We start from the raw sequence: 18,482 nt of genomic DNA, 5'->3' as shown, positions 1-18,482 counted from the left end.
AACTATATATTCTGTATAGACTGTATTGCATACATGTTAGACCCCTAGGGAGCCATCATGCCACTGTTTTACTTCAAAATATCAGATGACTTTCATACCTACTGAGCTGTAAAGCTTGGACAGAGCACCCAGCTTTACCTTATTTATAGGATCAGTAGATATAAATTTAGAATATTAGTTGTGTAAGCAGTAAACAACAAATATTTATTTTTACATCATTTATTATTATTTAGGTAATTGTGCACCACAACATTTGAAATGGCTGTACATGTATAACAAACATTTTATCGCCCGCACATCCAAATGAATGTACATGTACTATGGAGAAATACTTATGTTGAATTCAATTGGAGTGTTTTGAGATCAACAAATAGCATGCACATAACCATTTCAACAACTTCAGGTAAATTTTAAAATGATCCACCATATTTTACATTACAATAAATGTCCATATGAGATCAATACACGACAGATAGCAGCAGTTATACTATAGTCCCAACAGACCACAGAGACAGTAGGTTATTCTTCAACACTTTCACCACTGTAGACCATAATGGACTCATTCAGATCCATGCAAGGTAGAGTCTACTAATGTTACATAGGGGTGAAAGGGTTGAGGATTCTTCAGTTCATCTGTGACTAAGTGTAGACAAGTGAACTCTGCCTTAGAGACTACTTGGCTATGATTGTTAACTTGATTCTAATAATAACTAGGCTGAATCCTCCTTACAATTCAACTGTTTGGAACTAGTCAAAACTGGCACAAAGATCACTTGTCCGTAACTACAATATCTCCATAACTAGTCAAAACTACCTTTGAAATCACCTGTCTATATCTACATGTACATGTATACCAAATACTTGGTACCTTAATTTCTTAAAATGTGAATGCAAAAACACCTTCAAATCTTAGGTTTTAGGTTTTATCAGTGACTACAGTTTTCTTGCTTTTTGAAAATGTCTTTGCTACTTTGAAATTTCCAACTTAATGCAAAAATAAACTCCATCCCAATGATGAATAAGAACATTCCAGTGTAAAAGTTAGGTGTACGGGTAATGGTTAAGCCCTTTTAAATATCAAGAGTACTATTTCTTTACTAATTACTATTTAGATGTATGAATATACTTTGTAATACAGAGCAACATTCCACTATGAAGTACATACCAATAGTTTGTGAAAGACTGAACAAATTCTATTCCGGCATGGACATCCTTGCAGACATTGATCAAATTAAAATATGTACTTCAGTATTGTACAATAATAAAACAATTCAACATTGATACATTTATACACTAAGGTCTCATCCTGGAAACCAGGCCCCATGCTTGAACCACTTAACTGAAAGTGTACCATACAGTCACTTTTAAAATGATAAGGCCATTTTGTCCATTTGTCAGTTCTGACGGTAACACAGGTAGCACCACCTCATATTACTTTCCAAACGACCAGCTTATTCTTGATCTTCAGTTTTCGTTTCTGTCTGATGTACAGGGGGATCCATTACTGCCTCGCCCAGCCACTTAAGGTAAGGAGGGTTACCATTGTCAATCTAAAACATAAATTTGTTAATGCATTTTTTAGAAAACAGTTCTTATAAGTAAACATTACAGATGAGAAAGGAAATCTGTTAAAAGTTGTTGCATTTTCGATTTTACCGAAGCCTAACAAGGTTTATAACATTGTGAGGCTAAACTGTGACTACCACAGAATTCTACTTCTATCAGCTGCCTTATCTACGTGTTTACAGACCGAAGTTAATTCTCTCATTAATTCCTTATGAACCAAGTACATACCTTTACTTTCAATATTACTCTGTCAGACACTAAGTTTAAAGGATTAAACTCTTATTAAATACCTGGTATGTAATGCTACTCTGACACTAAACAAATTGCTAGTGAGCTTAGCCTTGGTTTCCAGATTTTTGAGATTGTAAATGAAATATCTGTAAAACAAATATTCAAAATTATCACATTATCATACTCTACCCTTATCTCCAAATTGTCCAAGAAAATATTCAAGAAAAACCTTTATATTGAATATAAATAAATATCTCTTATATACGACTAAAAACAAAAACTTATCCAAACCTCCGTGACTTGAATGTTCTTGAAATGATGTGCTCATTTATTGAAATACCAATTTCATTTATCAATTTTAACTTATATACAATGTACAAACCTTTGAACTTATCACCTCAGCCACTTCATACGGATGATTCTCCCTGAAAAAGAAAATCAAACTTTCTAAATTTCTTTTCCCCTACTATCTATACAGACCCCAACTTTCCTTTTATAACCAGTGTATTATGTCTATCTACATATGGATATGTACATGCACATTGTAATTCATGCATACTGTAGGTATGGTGCTTTGATAATGTATATATTTAGACATGTTTTTCATGATTGTGATTTAAATGCTTTAGAATCGTAAAAGGAATAATAAGAGATGTCTGAATATTTGACTTTTTTCGACATTCATTGATTAATACAAAGGAAAAAATAATCATCAAACACAAAAATTACTATTTAAAAAAATGTGTAGCTCAAACACTATTTTACTATTACATGTTGTGTGCATAACATTTTGTAACAAGGCAAAGTATTGCAAGGCAATCCACAGTCCCCCACCGGTAATAATTTCTATATTTAGCAAACAGTACACTTATGTCAAGATGTAACTACTGTTCAAAGCATAGGTCACAGTGAGGTCAAAGTGACCTACTTCTTGCACTCGCCATCCCAAGATGTACTTGTACACTTAATCTGGTTACTACAGGTGAAACAGTAGAGAAGATATGCCCGGACAAACTTCTTGGACGGACGGAGTGCAAACCTATAGTCCCCCCAACCCCCCGGGATACGGTGGAGGACTAATAACACCATCTCATAAAAGCCTTACTGATGATTCTGATCATGAGATAAATGGAAGACTTTCCTCATGAATTAACAAAAAATGTAGATCTGGGCGTATTAATTAAGTGATTTTTANTACTTAGTTTCCCCTATTCTTTCAATCGCCCTGCATACCGGGTGGTATCCGGGCAAGGGATATAAAGAACCAACGGAACCTTAATAAAAAGTCACGGCGTTGGCTCTACCCCTAGATTTACCTTGTATCATCATTATACACCACTCAGTACTGACCTAATATACTTGTATCATCATTATACACCACTCAGTACTGACCTAATATACTTGCTGACATCATCAACCTTCGCTGTAAGTGTTTTTACCATCTGAAAATTTCAGATTCAAAATTAAGCACTCAGGTAAGATAAAAAAAAAGTACCAAAACCATTATTTTGCTATGCAAAAGTTGACAATGTGACTAAATCACCAATATTTATATTAATTGAAAACATTAAATATTGCTAAGGAAAGCAAAAATCTTAGTCCTGCTTAAAGGTAATACATGTACATCTAATAAATTGGTACGAAAAAGGATATAACACTCTTTATTATTTTTTCATATTATTCCCAACAAGTGATTGGCCAGGAGTGCATCACGTGTCCACCGATAAAAACCGATATTGACTTGGAGCGCGAGAATTTTGTTGAAGAACTGGTTTTTAAAAAAGATAGAATTATAACATGATTCCAAACGCACCGTCCCGCTTCTGAAGCGTTTTTGTTGTGTGTTTTTTTCAGATTGCTTACATTACTGTTATGTAAAACAATAAAACAATTGTAGCCTTTAACTTCTGTTAATACCTGGATTTATCGACCCGAGAAAAGATTTATTGACCTCGGACTGTGTCCGAAGTCAATAAATCTTTTCTTAGGTCGATTAATCCAGGTATCGACCTCAGCCAAAGGCTATAATTGAATAATATCAATTTATGTACTTTCTGTGTTAATCTTAATTATGGGACCAGACATCAGTTATTTTAGAGAAATAATTATATGATGGTCGTATGCATATGTGAAAAGATTATTATTGACCTCGGACTGTGTCCGAAGTCAATAAATCTTTTCTTAGGTCGATTAATCCAGGTATCGACCTCAGCCAAAGGCTATAATTGAATAATATCAATTTATGTACTTTCTGTGTTAATCTTAATTATGGGACCAGACATCAGTTATTTTAGAGAAATAATTATATGATGGTCGTATGCATATGTGAAAATACCTCCTTTAAGCGGCAAGTTTTCAATTATATTCACCACATTGTGACAATCTGCTATAACAACTTATGTTGTTGAAGTTTATTCACAAAAATTGTAAAAAAAGTGCTGTCTGATTAAAGTTACATCATGAAAACATGTTGACACAGACCTAGATTATATTTATTGTTCCTTTTCAAGACCAGTATACAAATGCTAGCTATTAATAAACAGTTTTAGAAACCTAACTACCATTAAAAGTTCCGGGTCTTCATTGACTTTGCCTTCCCATTCATATCTAAAAAGTAGAAAACAGAATCTCACGTAAACAAAACTTATCACTTATTGTCCTCAAAATAGGCATGTACAGAAAGATGGCCCTCTTCAATGAAGACATCTGGTTTATATACAGTGAACTGGACTTTCTAAGGTTTCACTTTAGACAGATTATAAAAAGACAGACAGTAGATACCAGTGAAATGTTAAAGCCATCATATGTTTTGATGACATGACCTGTAGATGACCTATTATCATCTGAAGCTTTGTCATGTTACTTGTAGATGACCACCAGGATTGTTGTTGGACAATGATCATGATGTATACTCTTGTGACAGCATTGACACTTTAATCATAATCTTTAAAACCTTGCTATATATTTATGATAAAATATGTACTTCACTGACATCACTTTAGTTCAGATGTATATTTTGAACTTTAACCCCCCTCCTAATAATATGTACAGAGATCTTGAAATGTACTGTCATCAGTAATAGCTCTACATCTATATTTAAATATCAGTTGAACATACATGTACAGTACTTACACAGAGGTCACTGATGGTATGATATTTACACAAGCTGCTAACTTTTCTTGTACCAGTCCACTGCAACAAATGTGAATGACATTACAGGTAACTGTGACACTGTATAGTATACAATTATACCTTGAAAGATCTCTGAAATCATTTGGATGTGAGTGATGTTTTCATGTATTCACAGTTCAGTTAATGCTTACACATTGTACCCGACATATATCTCCTATAAATATTTATATATTATACCTATGATTTACGGTATGTAAATGTAAAGTAATCTCCTGAGCACATCAAAAACATATTTACGTAAAAGCTGTCACCGTCACACAATAATAACTGTTGTGAATTATGTAAAGTCAACTCCTTTAATTATTCTATCTGTGACCTATATGTAAGAGTTATCTACCTTCCACATCAAACCTTATTTTGATTTATACATGTATATAAATATTGCCTTCTTTAATAAATAGTCAGCTTTAACATTTAATTGAGCGGAATTACATGACTTGTCAATATATGTAAGCATCAGTCTTGTTGTGCCATTGGCATCTGACACAGGGTCAAAACACAGACTAACCCCCACCCCCTATATGCTTGTATAGTAACACTATATAAGCATATATAGGGGTTGGGGGTTAGTCTGCGCCTTGCTCCTGTGTTTCAGTTGAGCCTTCAAGTATTGCACAAAATCAAAACTACCACTCATAGAAGATATTTTACAGGTTTCTGTGTTTATCCTAGTTACTCTCTCTTTCTTTTGTTCTGCACCCCTGGAATGTGTCCTGACCAAATTGAAGACTATATATGCACTACCTTGTGGATGATACAAGTAGAATAGTTTAATCCTTTGAAAAAGAAACATGTGGCAGCATAATGGTAAAATTGACCGGATTTCAAATTAAGTGTTGTTCCTGTGTACTCTTTAAAGGACTGATATCAGCCTAGAAATTAGTCAGATTTATTTTCCTCGTGAAGTCAATCGTATAACTAACTGTGTACCTTCGATTTGGTCATGACATATTCCAGGGTGCATAAATCGTAAACGTAACCACTGGGATTTCGAGGAAGTACTATGGATGTATGAACGCTTTTGGAAGGGAGATTACATACATGTCAATGGTACAACATGTGTTATCAAAACAAAGACAGAACTTACTGCGAGAGGGTTTTGGCAACATCCATGGTAGGCACCGTGATGAAGGCCATGGAATGAGTACCAGGGACATACTCATCACTAGTGGTCACTGGTGTGTCATGTTCACTCATCGTACTCACTACAGTCTCACACGCACCTAGCAGATGGGGCGACAACAGGTCAAGTGCCACCTGTAAAAACACATATTCACAGCGATACAAATATATAATTTCCCTGCCAATATGTAGATACAATGCTTTCCTGTGACACACCCTGATCATGTCAGCTGATGAAAGAGATATACTGGTAATGAATAACAGCAGATCATGAGGCAGGATAATCTCAATTTTTCATTTCTCATTAAATGTCCAAGTTATTTTTCATCTAAAGTATCTTTATGGAAATGCAGGGGTATACAATCCTAGTAGCAATTACCCCTGAAGGTAGTAGATTTTATATCAGAGCTAGTGAACATTTTTTATATTTACTATGAAAATATATACACGCCGTGATATATGAAACCACACCACGGCCACTGGGAAATGAAGAATGAAGTTCATAAACTAGACTTCATAGGATGTTCTTGTGATATCTGTACATGTAAAGAAATTGTTAAGAAAACTGAAACGCATTCATCTCATCGAAACAAATCTATGTATCAAGACAACAACACTTTCTGTAGTATGCACAGTGGACTTAGTTATTTTCTTATAGTTCAGATAAAATGTAGCAGCAAATATTTTGTAATCATAAGGGCTATTCTAGAAGTTTGTGTGTGGGTGCAATACAAAATAATAAGCCCTCTCCCTCTTGGCAATTAATCAGTAAATATTAAACGGGGAAGTCATACCTCATGTGATACTCCTGCCGAGAATCATTCCATTAGAAATGAAGAGATTATATAGATAACACTGTATCTAAAATATTTCTCGTGAGAACCTAGCTCGACCTACAAATGATTGTTTTCGGATTAATAAGTGCTTAATATTCACCGAGTTATTGCCATGATGGGAGTCAACCAGACATGTGGAATAAGCAGTAGTGGGAATTTAATTTACATTTACTACAATTCAATATCAATTCAATTCTCATAATTTGATGTTTATAGCCTATAGATATCTGGATTAATCTCCAGTGTACACGTACATCCTGTGGTGGGACAACACACTCCTCCGTCTCCTCCGTGAGATGATGTATGTTCACGTCGATGATTTTGTTGTCAGTATCATCATAATCAGCTTCCTCTTCAGAGGATGATAATAATTCCTCTTCAGATGACATCCCAATCTCTGATTCCTGATCTGAAATGTCAGGCTCTTCTACATGTACGGCCAAAGACAGTTTTATTTTCTTAACAGGAACTGCTTTTCCCTTAACACTAGCTCCTCTCTTTGTTTTTCCATTTCCTGATGAGTTTTGTTTTGCGATCCCCTGCATGATGTCCTGGTTAAGGGGATAAATTCCTGTACGTTTGAATCCTGATTTTAAGTTTGCTGGAGACAGTGCACTAGTGTAGGCCCTACATGCCATCTCTCCTATACTATTACGTGTGATCAAGCTTGCACCACTGTTACTTTGTAAATGTTTTTGACATTCTGATTCATACATTTCTAAGAATGGTCCAAAGCATGAATCATTTTCTGGTTGTAAAACGTGTGACATGTGTAATGGTAGAACAAACAGAAGGATGTTGTGAACCTTGGCCCACTCAATGACTGAAAGAGAAATATGGGACCTGAACCCATCGTATAGCATCAAGATATACTGGCCACTTGCCCTACATTCCTCTGCATATTTTAGGAAATGGTTCTCAATGTAACTCTGGAAGAGCTGTGTGTCCATATCACCTGTTTCAGTCACCTCCCCATTGGTTCCTGCAGAACAACCAATCAAAAGTTCCTTTTTCATGCGTTTTCCAGGAAACACAAAGTATGGAGGAATTTGTGTCCCTTTCACATTCCCGCAACTAATCATTGTGACAGTAGAGGAGGAAAGGTCCACAGGGCCTGCCACCCCTTTAGTACTGTTACCGGAATGTACTGAATTATTGTCATTTATTAGAGACTTTTCATTAATACTATAGATACACTGTGGTTTGTCATGCAATTTATACTTCTTCATAATGCCTTCCAATAACAGGTAATAGGATGACACGATTTGGGGACTTGCAGCTTTAGCCTGTAGGATGGGCAGAGTTCTGACTTTTCCCAAAGTAGGTAAGTCTGGCCAGCGAGACTTGAGCTTGTAAAACCATTTCATTGACAGTGGTTTCTCGTCGTCTCTCACACCCAGATGTACTGCATACTGTGAAGCGATGCGGACAACTTCGGCTCTAATATATTCAAACCCGACTTTAGACAGCATACAAATGTGATCTACAAATATTTTCTCTTCGCTCTCTGACATCAGCGGCGGGGGTCCGGAGCCCGTACATTCTGGATTAATCACGGCTCCACTCAGTCGATGTCGCAGTGTGGCCTCCGGTACTTTGTACTTGATGGATGCCTGGTTAACGTTGATTTCTCCGTTCTTCACTGCCTTGTAGGCGTTAGATATAGCTGCCGGGGAGTACTGGCGGTACTTCTTCTTTTCAGCGCGTACACGTTGGGGCTTCTGTAGGAAAATAAATTCAGCAGTATTTAGAAAAAATGAACACTAGCAACTACAACTGTTTTTGTGCAAAGTAGAGCCTAACAAAATAAAGTTTCCGATAACCTACCTACATGTAAAGCTATAATAGTCTGTCAGACCTATGATTTCTGTGCCTAACGTCAGTGTACCCAAAATGGTACAGTTTTCAGTTAAATACCATAGTATCAATTCAAAAAATGTTTTACTTTTTTCTATACATGTTGATATTTCCGGTATAACACTATTAGGGTCACTTTGGCTCCTGAACAGCTGAAACTATACCCTGAGAAGAAAGTTTTGGAATTTTGGCAAATATTGGGGGATAATTGATCGCTATAAGAAGAAAATTAACTTAGTTTGAATATTAAAGAGTCACAGCAAATTCTGATTAAATTTCTTCTTTAAACTAGCATTCATAGTTCGCATGGCATATAAATTAAGTTATGGTTTCGTAATTATTTCTAATTATAACCTTAAACTATGTAACCATTATCACGGCCAATAAAGCTGATATATATATATATACAAAATACAAAATAAAGTATCATGTTGTGAAAATTGCATACATGAAATGACAATTTCTTGTGCAGTTTTCCCACAAGTGTTCAATTTTGGGTACAATGAGTGAGTTTAGTACCTACTTATTATTATACAATGATCATGATTCTGTGACACAGATGCAATATTTTCTTTTTGTTTTCACCTGAAACTAGAAATAGTTGTAGTCATATATTGACAAGGTTCTCATTTATTCAAAGTGATTATGTACAATAGTAGTTTTATTAGCCTTGCTCAAGACACAGTTTTGTTATATAGATAGTCTATCTGTCAAAAAGTCTTGTGTACATGACGTCGGGGCCAGAGGAAACTCGGGCTATTGTCTGCTGTGCAGAAAGGAGGCTGAAGATGTACTTGAATTGTGACTTTAAAGACAGAGATCTACACATAAATATGACAGCAGTACTTCGCGAACTGTTTATCCTTGTCATAGAACCTCATCCTGATCTGATCTAGAGCCAAATATAAATGGTCGACTCGAGTGAATCACAGGGGTTAACGTTGCAGTACGAAATACTTGTTTGCCAGTGTAACTGTCATATAGAATATAATATTGTAAATAAAATAGAAAGAAATTGTCAATGCATTCACCTGTTTGCGTCGCATGCTGTAGGTATGTGGACGACATACGAGCCTCTTCAAAGTATTCAGGATCATTTGGTTCATGCGCAGAATCAACGGGAAGTCGTTTTCGTCAAAACCGGAGATCACCGTCAAAACGGGGCATTATGGTAAAACACTGGTACGGCAGTAAATGCGAATAAATTGTTAATATGAGTATGTAAGATATATTTATTATAATTTTAAAAGTTCTTATGTATATTTACCACTAATATGACAACTGCCACACCACTCCAGATAAGAGAGTATTTCACCCACGTAAGCAACATACACTGCTCATGGATGATGCAGATGCTTGATCCCCACTAACACTGAACTGCAGTGGGATTCAAACAGTCATATGATTCAGTTTTTCGCGGATTTAGTTAGGACGGGAAAATTTAAAACATGCGGCCACTGTGATGCAATTTGCCAAACGAGAAAATCAATATTTATGAAGAAATGTATTCATATGCGCATATACAGAATTTCTTTTAATTACATTGTATTTGTTCCAATCATCAGCGACCTTTGAACGGTAGAATCTAACCTCCATTTCAAAAGTCCATTACAGTGTATCTTAAACATATATACAATCTACTAATGGAAACAAAAACTAGCAACATAAAACTGTATTTAAAAAACCCTCAGAACAAACAAATTTTAATAAATTTCTCCCGTCGGAAGTAGCCGTCATATGTTTCCGTGTGTCTATTTTGATTTAGTGTTCAAAGATAACTCGAATACACTAAAAAGAAATACTCTTCAGTGATCTGCAAGAACAAAAGATTCGTTTGGAATAAAAAAAATATCTTTGATCGTCAAATTAATTATCAAAACATTTTTTTTTTAATTTCACATTTTTAATTGATTTTTTAAGATGTCGAATTGAACGAATTCATGTAATTTTATAAATTTATTTATTATATTTATTTAGTTATATTTTTTCTTTTCTTTCTGCAGTCTAACTCTTATATCGGTTTTGGAAAAAAAACTGTACCGAAGGATATTTTAGACGTTCGGCTCAGGGTACATAAGGTCCTGACAGCAAACATGAGACCATGTACCCTGCCAAAGACCTGTATAACGAATTTGTCATACTGCAAAGCCATTTATAGGTTGGGACTCGTGTTTGCCAGGAAACAGATACTGTGTAGGGCGGTAGTACGGGAAAACAGAAAAAACAATTTTTGTATAATTCCAACAATTTAATAAATTTTTAAATTATAAGTCAACAATATGGTTTTGAAACAACATTAAATAACAACTCAGTTCCTTAACAACTCGTAACGATTGATTTTTGAAAAACCGTTTCGCCATATTGTTGATTGTTGACATTAGCAGACGAACGCTCTCCGGTGTGTTCGATTCGAATCTTCGAGTTATCTCCCTTACAACAGGCGCGCATGCTCTTATGTACCCCGGCAAGGATACTAACATAGCTTCAGGTACCTTGGCAATTCAACCAATCAACGTGCAACATTTTTCTTTGCAGTATGACAAAGCTTGATAAGATGGCTGCGCGGAAATACATAACGTGCGGAAACTGATAACTAGACGATACATGTGGAAGCGCTGACCAGCCTCAATGCATAGAATGTCGGTTTTGTTTAAACAAAACTTGTGGCCCATTGGGAGCTGAGGCGTGAGTCTCAAAGGGGGAGAATAGAGGGGTAAATCTTGAAGCCTGGAACTTCTACATATTTAAGCACTCATACATGCTTATCTGAAGCAAAATTCAGTGCACAATGGCACAAAGGGACTAAATTTGGTATAGCCAGAGAATTTGTCACACCTTGTAGAAGAGGGTCTGGACCCAGTAGAAGAGGGTCTGGACCCAGTAGGAGAAATGAGGTCAAGGAATATTTGAACCAAATTTTGTCTGAATTTTCAGAGTCAAGGGAACTCAATTAATATTGTAAAACTTAACAGTGTTGCCCCAAGTTTGGACAGTGCACATTGGGTAAACAGAGGCTAATCTTTAAAATACTGCTGATTTGATCAGGAGCACCATTTAGGGCTAAGGAGTGCTCAACATGGTATAAATGATGTTTTTGCAATTTCTATGGTTGCTCCAAAGGTGGGGCCCCAAAATAAGAATTCTAAGTTAAATGCTGTACTTATTAAATGTTATCATTATATAGTGGGCCAACATCTATACTCCAAGGATTGCATGCTTTGGTGTCAGGCCCCCTCCCTGCGGACTTGGTCCTTGGGCCAAAACACAAGATTCTCATCCTATAACGGGCGGATTGGTCGAGTGGTTAACACTTCGGCCTTCCGCGCAGGCGGCCGGGGTTCGATCCCCGAAGTCGTCGCAAGCATGGAATATCAGAGAAAGTGTTTTTGTCCTCCCCACACAACTCCAACAACCCAGGTGGAGTATAAAATGGTCTGGGGTGGATGTTGCGGTATCTGTGATGTAGCATTCAAGTGAGGTGGCACTAGAAAATATGCCATTGGAAGCACGGTCCCACTACAAACAGAACAAAATACATCTCCAGCACACACGCAGGCCTACACACATAGGGAGATATTAGCCAGGTGACATAGGACTAGTAGTTTGCGCCTGTTAGGCAGCTCCTGCGAATTCCTCAAAATTGTATATCCTAATTGTATTAATTGTATATCTTAATCTATGTACTGTAAAGCGCTTTAGAGTGGCTTATGTTAGCTAGATAGGGCGCTATACCAAATGTTGTATATTATTATTATTATTATTACTATTATAACCATATATAGTGTGATTTACAATCAGTTGCTGTTCATGACGACACAAACACGGGACCAGGACTGCTGCTGGAGTCAAGTCTGAGCAAATTGAGTAGTTAGTCGTGACATTGGGTTATAACCATTTTCTGTACCTGTGCAGGTTTAGGGAAAGAATATACCTGCTGTATCTATGACACTTTATTACGTACCTGTCATAACACTTTATGTACTAGAACTTATTCATCTCAAAACACCAGATCAAGGTGAGTTAAAATACTAAGATCCTTTTTTAACTCTTTGTGACAAAATTGATCTGTTTTTGCTTCCATCAACAAATATCAAACAAATACTGTATATTGAATACTTTATTTTATATTTAATATCATGTAAATAAAAATAAGCTATTCAAATACCATCCAAAAATATTTAGAAGCTGTTGTAGTTTAGAACTACAGGTACACATTACTATAATCAGATCTAAACAAAAAATGGTCTCCATCTACAACAAGAAACGTAACACATTTCATCCAATATACAATGTATCTATTCAATAGAACAATATTTCAATCTTTAATACTGACAAATCTGTAACAGGAAAGAGATACTGCAGGTCAAAAGTCTTTAAGGGACTTTGTAAATCAGCAGAATGCATTCATTTAGATACAGTTATGCAAAAGAAATGTTTAACGTAATCAAGAAACTGTTACTGAAAATGTGGATTCTGATAAACATTTGAAACATAGTTAATCATCCCCATCTAAAATCAGCCAATGTCACTTTAAGCAATAATTCATTTCACAGGTTATTTATCCTTATGGATTTATCTAGAGCTCCAAATAACTCCAGAAAACCCCCACAAAGTATGATGGGTTCTGGGCCCTTACTCCATATATCTTAACTGAAGTTAGTCTTTGTTATCACAACTTTAGATTCCTCAAATATCCAGTATTATTTTACGGTCCTACAGTACTTCACATTACAATGTATGACTGTAGGTCGGACTGTATGTATCTCTAGGCAGATGTATATCATTCTGATGAATAGGTAACTAACTGGTTGGCAGTTTTATACTTTGAGATTAGACATTTTACACTAACAAGTCACAAACGTACTCGACACTATAATTTAACTATAAATCAACAAAAAACAATGATCTAATATACTCTTAACAAAGTTGCAATAAAGTTTTTATTTCTCAACAAATATTTTTTCTAAATACCATATTATCCTATTAAAACATTGTATTGGATAGCACATGGAAGAAATCTAAAGCATAATACTATGTATACATATATTCTATAAATAGGCAAAGTAGTTTTTCCCTGATTATATAAAATATTGACAAATGATGAAAACAACATGAAAGCAATACAAACAAAGCACCAAACCCTAAATTTACAATATTTCTGTCCGACACCTGCTACAGGTGTGTCTACCCAATATTTCTGACACCTGTTACAGGTGTGTCTACCCAACATTTCTGACACCTGTTACAGGTGTGTCTACCCAACATTTCTGACACCTGTTACAGGTGTGTCTACCCAATATTTCTGACACCTGTTACAGGTGTGTCTACCCAACATTTCTGACACCTGTTACAGGTGTGTCTACCCAATATTTCTGACACCTGTTACAGGTGTGTCTACCCAACATTTCTGACACCTGTTACAGGTGTGTCTACCCAATATTTCTGACACCTGTTACAGGTGTGTCTACCCAACATTTCTGACACCTGTTACAGGTGTGTCTACCCAATATTTCTGACACCTGTTACAGGTGTGTCTACCCAACATTTCTGACACCTGTTACAGGTGTGTCTACCCAATATTTCTGACACCTGTTACAGGTGTGTCTACCCAACATTTCTGACACCTGTTACAGGTGTGTCTACCCAATATTTCTGACACCTGTTACAGGTGTGTCTACCCAACATTTCTGACACCTGTTACAGGTGTGTCTACCCAATATTTCTGACACCTGTTACAGGTGTGTCTACCCAACATTTCTGACACCTGTTACAGGTGTGTCTACCCAATATTTCTGACACCTGTTACAGGTGTGTCTACCCAACATTTCTGACACCTGTTACAGGTGTGTCTACCCAATATTTCTGACACCTGTTACAGGTGTGTCTACCCAACATTTCTGACACCTGTTACAGGTGTGTCTACCCAATATTTCTGACACCTGTTACAGGTGTGTCTACCCAACATTTCTGACACCTGTTACAGGTGTGTCTACCCAATATTTCTGACACCTGTTACAGGTGTGTCTACCCAACATTTCTGACACCTGTTACAGGTGTGTCTACCCAATATTTCTGACACCTGTTACAGGTGTGTCTACCCAACATTTCTGACACCTGTTACAGGTGTGTCTACCCAATATTTCTGACACCTGTTACAGGTGTGTCTACCCAATATTTCTGACACCTGTTACAGGTGTGTCTACCCAACATTTCTGACACCTGTTACAGGTGTCTCTACCCAATATTTCTGTCTGACACCTGTTACAGGTGTGTCTACCTGGTATGCTGAGTGGACGTGTTTTCCACATTATTATGTACAAATATCTTTAAAAAACCATTATATATAAATAGATTGTTACATTGGTATGTCAGAGACATCTTATTATTCTGTGACAATTTAAAAATCCAGCATATTTGATACGGACATTTAAAGTAAACTTTTTTATACCATTTTCTCACTAATCTTACAGCAGTATAAACTGCACGACAACAGACATATAATACTGGGTTAACACCAATTACTACACATGTATAAACTGACCACAAACAACAATACTTGGTGCTCCTTGGCACAAATCTAATAAAAGCACTTCAATAAAAATTGTTGTATTTACACAGGGACAGTACTTCACTATACGTCCCTGATTTACATTAGTTTGATTATCTTAACCCATTTTATAACATCACACATAATTTCATTGCTTTACATGTACACTTTGTAAAGTGTTGACACAGAACCACAACCATCTCCAGTATACTTTGTTAAGTGTTGACACAGAACCACAACCATCTCCAGTATACTTTGTTCAGTGTTGACATTTGACCACACCAATCACCAGTATACTTTGTTAAGTGTTGACACAGAACCACAACCATCTCCAGTATACTTTGTAAAGTGTTGACATTTGACCACAACCATCTCCAGTATACTTTGTTAAGTGTTGACACTTGACCACACCCATCTCCAGTATATATTGTAAAGTGTTGACATTTGACCACAACCATCTCCAGTATACTTTGTTAAGTGTGACATTTGACCACAACCATCTCCAGTATACTTTGTTAAGTGCGACATTTGACCACAACCATCTCCAGTATACTTTGTTAAATGTGACATTTGACCAGTATACTTTATTATAGAGGGTTGACACAGGACCACATCCCTCTCCAGTATACTTTAATATAGAGGGTTGACAGAGGACCACACCCCTCTCTAGTATGATTTACTTTAAATTGTTGACACTGGACCACATCCCTCTCCAGTATACTTTATTAAAAAGTGTTGACACTGGACCACACCCCTCTCCAGTATACTGTATTATAAAGTGTTGACACAGGACCACACCCAAGTAGTAATTAGAACACAATGTCTTACCATCACTTAACACACAGTATCACAATACACACAAATCACAATACACACAAAGCACATAACACACAAAGCACATTATGCACAGTATCAAGCTACACACAGCATCATATGTAAAAGTAGTTTGTATTTTGAATAGTTATGGCTAACATATAATTTATGAAATTAATTGTTTTAGTATCTATAAATATCACAGATCATTGGAAGGCAAATCACAGACCATTTAATATAAACAACTTGATCAATACTTATACATTATACAGGCATAAAGGTCGTCAGCAGTGTTACAGATAGGGCAGACATGTTTGATAACTGGTAGAGCAATGATTTGCATTTCATTTTTACAAGTAAAGTAATTGTATTCAACAAGCCAGTTATTTCTGGTATATGTGACGCAAAGTCACTAAGGTAATGAAAGCTGCCCCTTGTATGATACAATCACAAACCACATAGCTTTCTTAATACAATCACACTCCACACTCATGTAGCAGGCAGTCCATATATAAACAATAACTTCTACAAATACCTCCGCAGTTCTAGAATTTCAAAAATATACTGAACATGATTTGAATTACAAAGTAAAGGTATTTCCTTTTGATAAAATCACTGATTGGTTCATTCTACACTACCATTCTGAAAATACACAAATTTTCATATGATCTTCCTCTCTTCAAAAACATTATTTGTTCTCAGCATTCCTTAATATATAAGCAGCATTAAACTATTCTGTGAGTCTTCACGCCTGCTATCATTTGTAATTTTCTTGTCATGTGACTGGATGGATGGAAGAAAACGTCTGTTAAGGGTCAATTAATTTATCTATGTAAAAGTTTTCTTAAAATGTCATCTAGGAGCAAATAAAGAACATTGTTTAAGTTAAATTATCAATGTATCTTTTAACTGTTGAAAGTAGAATTTGATAGATGGGATTATTTACCTAGTTTTACTGCTGATCTATAGATGATGTTTTGATTCTTTGATTTTGTGTTATCATGAACATGACGAAACTAAACCACCAGCTACACATATATATATTTAAACACTTGACAACATCACTGTTTATCTAACTAAAACTCTTGCTTCTCTTCAGTGATGACGTTGGTCTTTTCTTTCCCTTCTTTTTCTTCTTCTTTACCAGAGTCCCATCAGCTATCTTTGCTTTCCTTTCTTCTGCCTTCTTCTGCATGTACATGATTTCATTCACTTTAGCTGTACAAATATACAGAAAATTAAGAAATGTTTTAGTGATGAAAAAATATATAAAACCCCGAACAGATAAAAAAGTAATAAAACTCCTAAGATATCTACTGTAAAAATGCTTTGATACATATAACAAATGATCTCGACTTACTATCTAGATGTTGTGGTAATATTCTTGAATTTATTGAAAAAACTTATTCATAAAAATATTCATTTAAAAGTTAGTAACAAAACTACAGATTTGTTATTGTGAAAAGAAACATGTCATCATTATTTTAGCCAATATGATATTTGCTCTGCACTTATTTGACCTTCGTCTTAGAAGTGAAGGTAGCTATAACAGTGACCTAAATAAAGGGCTCTCCTCTCTTTCTGTATATGATGCAGCTATACTTTCATCAAAACATCTTCAAGTTTTAAAATGTACAGCCCAGACACATTTAACTGAAACTTTTGTACCATTTTGAAGACCACCGTGATCTAAATACAGTTCACTATACACCCCAGAGTGAGGCTGCATTTCATGTTTCATCATTGCTAACAAACTGAGTGTAAAAGTGATGCCCAGAAAGGGAGTCATGAGATGAACCAGTACAATATGTCTCCCTTTCATTGAAGAGAAGACACTAATAAACAGCTCTTTCAGTAACATATTAATACATCTTTATCTTATTGATTTCAGTTTACATGAACTAAAAAACCCACATTACAGTACAGCATACAGACTTTAGTGTACATGTACTACTGACAACAACCACACATCTTATACAGACTTAAGTGTACCTGTACTGATAACAACCACACATCTTATACAGACTTTAGTGTACATGTACTATTGACAACAACCACACATCTTATACATACTTTAGTATACATGCACTGACAACAACCACACTTCTTATACAGACTTTATATATAGTGTACATGTACTTACAACAACCTAACAGCTTATTCAGACTTTAGTGTACATGTAATATTGACAACAACCACTCATCTTATACAGACTTTAGTTTACATGTACTAAAAAACCCACATTACAGTACAGCATACAGTCTTTAGTGTACATGTACTCCTGACAACAACCACACATCTTATACAGACTTTATATA

At 35.7% G+C, this 18,482-nt stretch overlaps 2 protein-coding genes across 3 annotated transcripts in view; both read right to left on the bottom strand.

Moving 5' to 3' along the window:
* Positions 1-203: 203 nt before the first annotated feature.
* On the bottom strand, positions 204-10,063 carry LOC110442446. Of its 2 annotated transcripts, XM_021486057.1 has the most exons (8): positions 9,836-10,061; positions 7,202-8,668; positions 6,077-6,246; positions 4,930-4,989; positions 4,359-4,404; positions 3,190-3,239; positions 2,180-2,222; positions 204-1,550 (listed from the first exon to the last, which is right to left on the bottom strand). In XM_021486057.1, exons 1-8 carry the CDS (start codon positions 9,908-9,910, stop codon positions 1,452-1,454), a joined length of 2,010 nt encoding a protein of 669 aa, XP_021341732.1. In that variant the 5' UTR covers positions 9,911-10,061; the 3' UTR covers positions 204-1,451. The 2 variants fall into 2 exon arrangements, with proteins under 2 accessions (XP_021341732.1, XP_021341733.1); XM_021486058.1 differs by lacking the exon at positions 3,190-3,239 and having other exon boundaries at positions 1,463-1,550; positions 9,836-10,063.
* Positions 10,064-15,076: 5,013 nt separating this feature from the next.
* LOC110442447 (nucleolar and coiled-body phosphoprotein 1-like) overlaps positions 15,077-18,482 on the bottom strand; it is a 21,709-nt gene continuing 18,303 nt past the window's right edge. The window contains exon 16 of the mRNA XM_021486059.1: positions 15,077-17,382. Within this exon, the coding sequence (XP_021341734.1) occupies positions 17,237-17,382 (146 nt within the window). The 3' untranslated portion in view covers positions 15,077-17,236. The remainder of the gene's footprint in view (positions 17,383-18,482) is intronic.

The sequence above is a fragment of the Mizuhopecten yessoensis genome, unplaced genomic scaffold (assembly GCF_002113885.1).
Source record: "Mizuhopecten yessoensis strain PY_sf001 unplaced genomic scaffold, ASM211388v2 scaffold716267, whole genome shotgun sequence".
NCBI classification, from domain to species: Eukaryota; Metazoa; Mollusca; class Bivalvia; order Pectinida; family Pectinidae; genus Mizuhopecten; species Mizuhopecten yessoensis.
The sequence above is the reverse complement of the archived record's forward strand: the minus strand, read 5'-3'. Positions and strand labels throughout refer to the sequence as shown.

Excerpts from the sequence above, each read along its gene's own strand:
- LOC110442446 (XM_021486057.1), bottom strand. The coding sequence starts at position 9,910 with ATGAACCAAATGATCCTGAATACTTTGAAGAGGCTCGTATGTCGTCCA. Across the intron at positions 6,247-7,201 it reads GTGTTGTCCCACCACAGGAT|GTGGCACTTGACCTGTTGTC; the intron begins GTACGTGTACAC and ends GTGTTTTTACAG. Across the intron at positions 1,551-2,179 it reads CTGAGGTGATAAGTTCAAAG|ATTGACAATGGTAACCCTCC; the intron begins GTTTGTACATTG and ends TTTATGTTTTAG.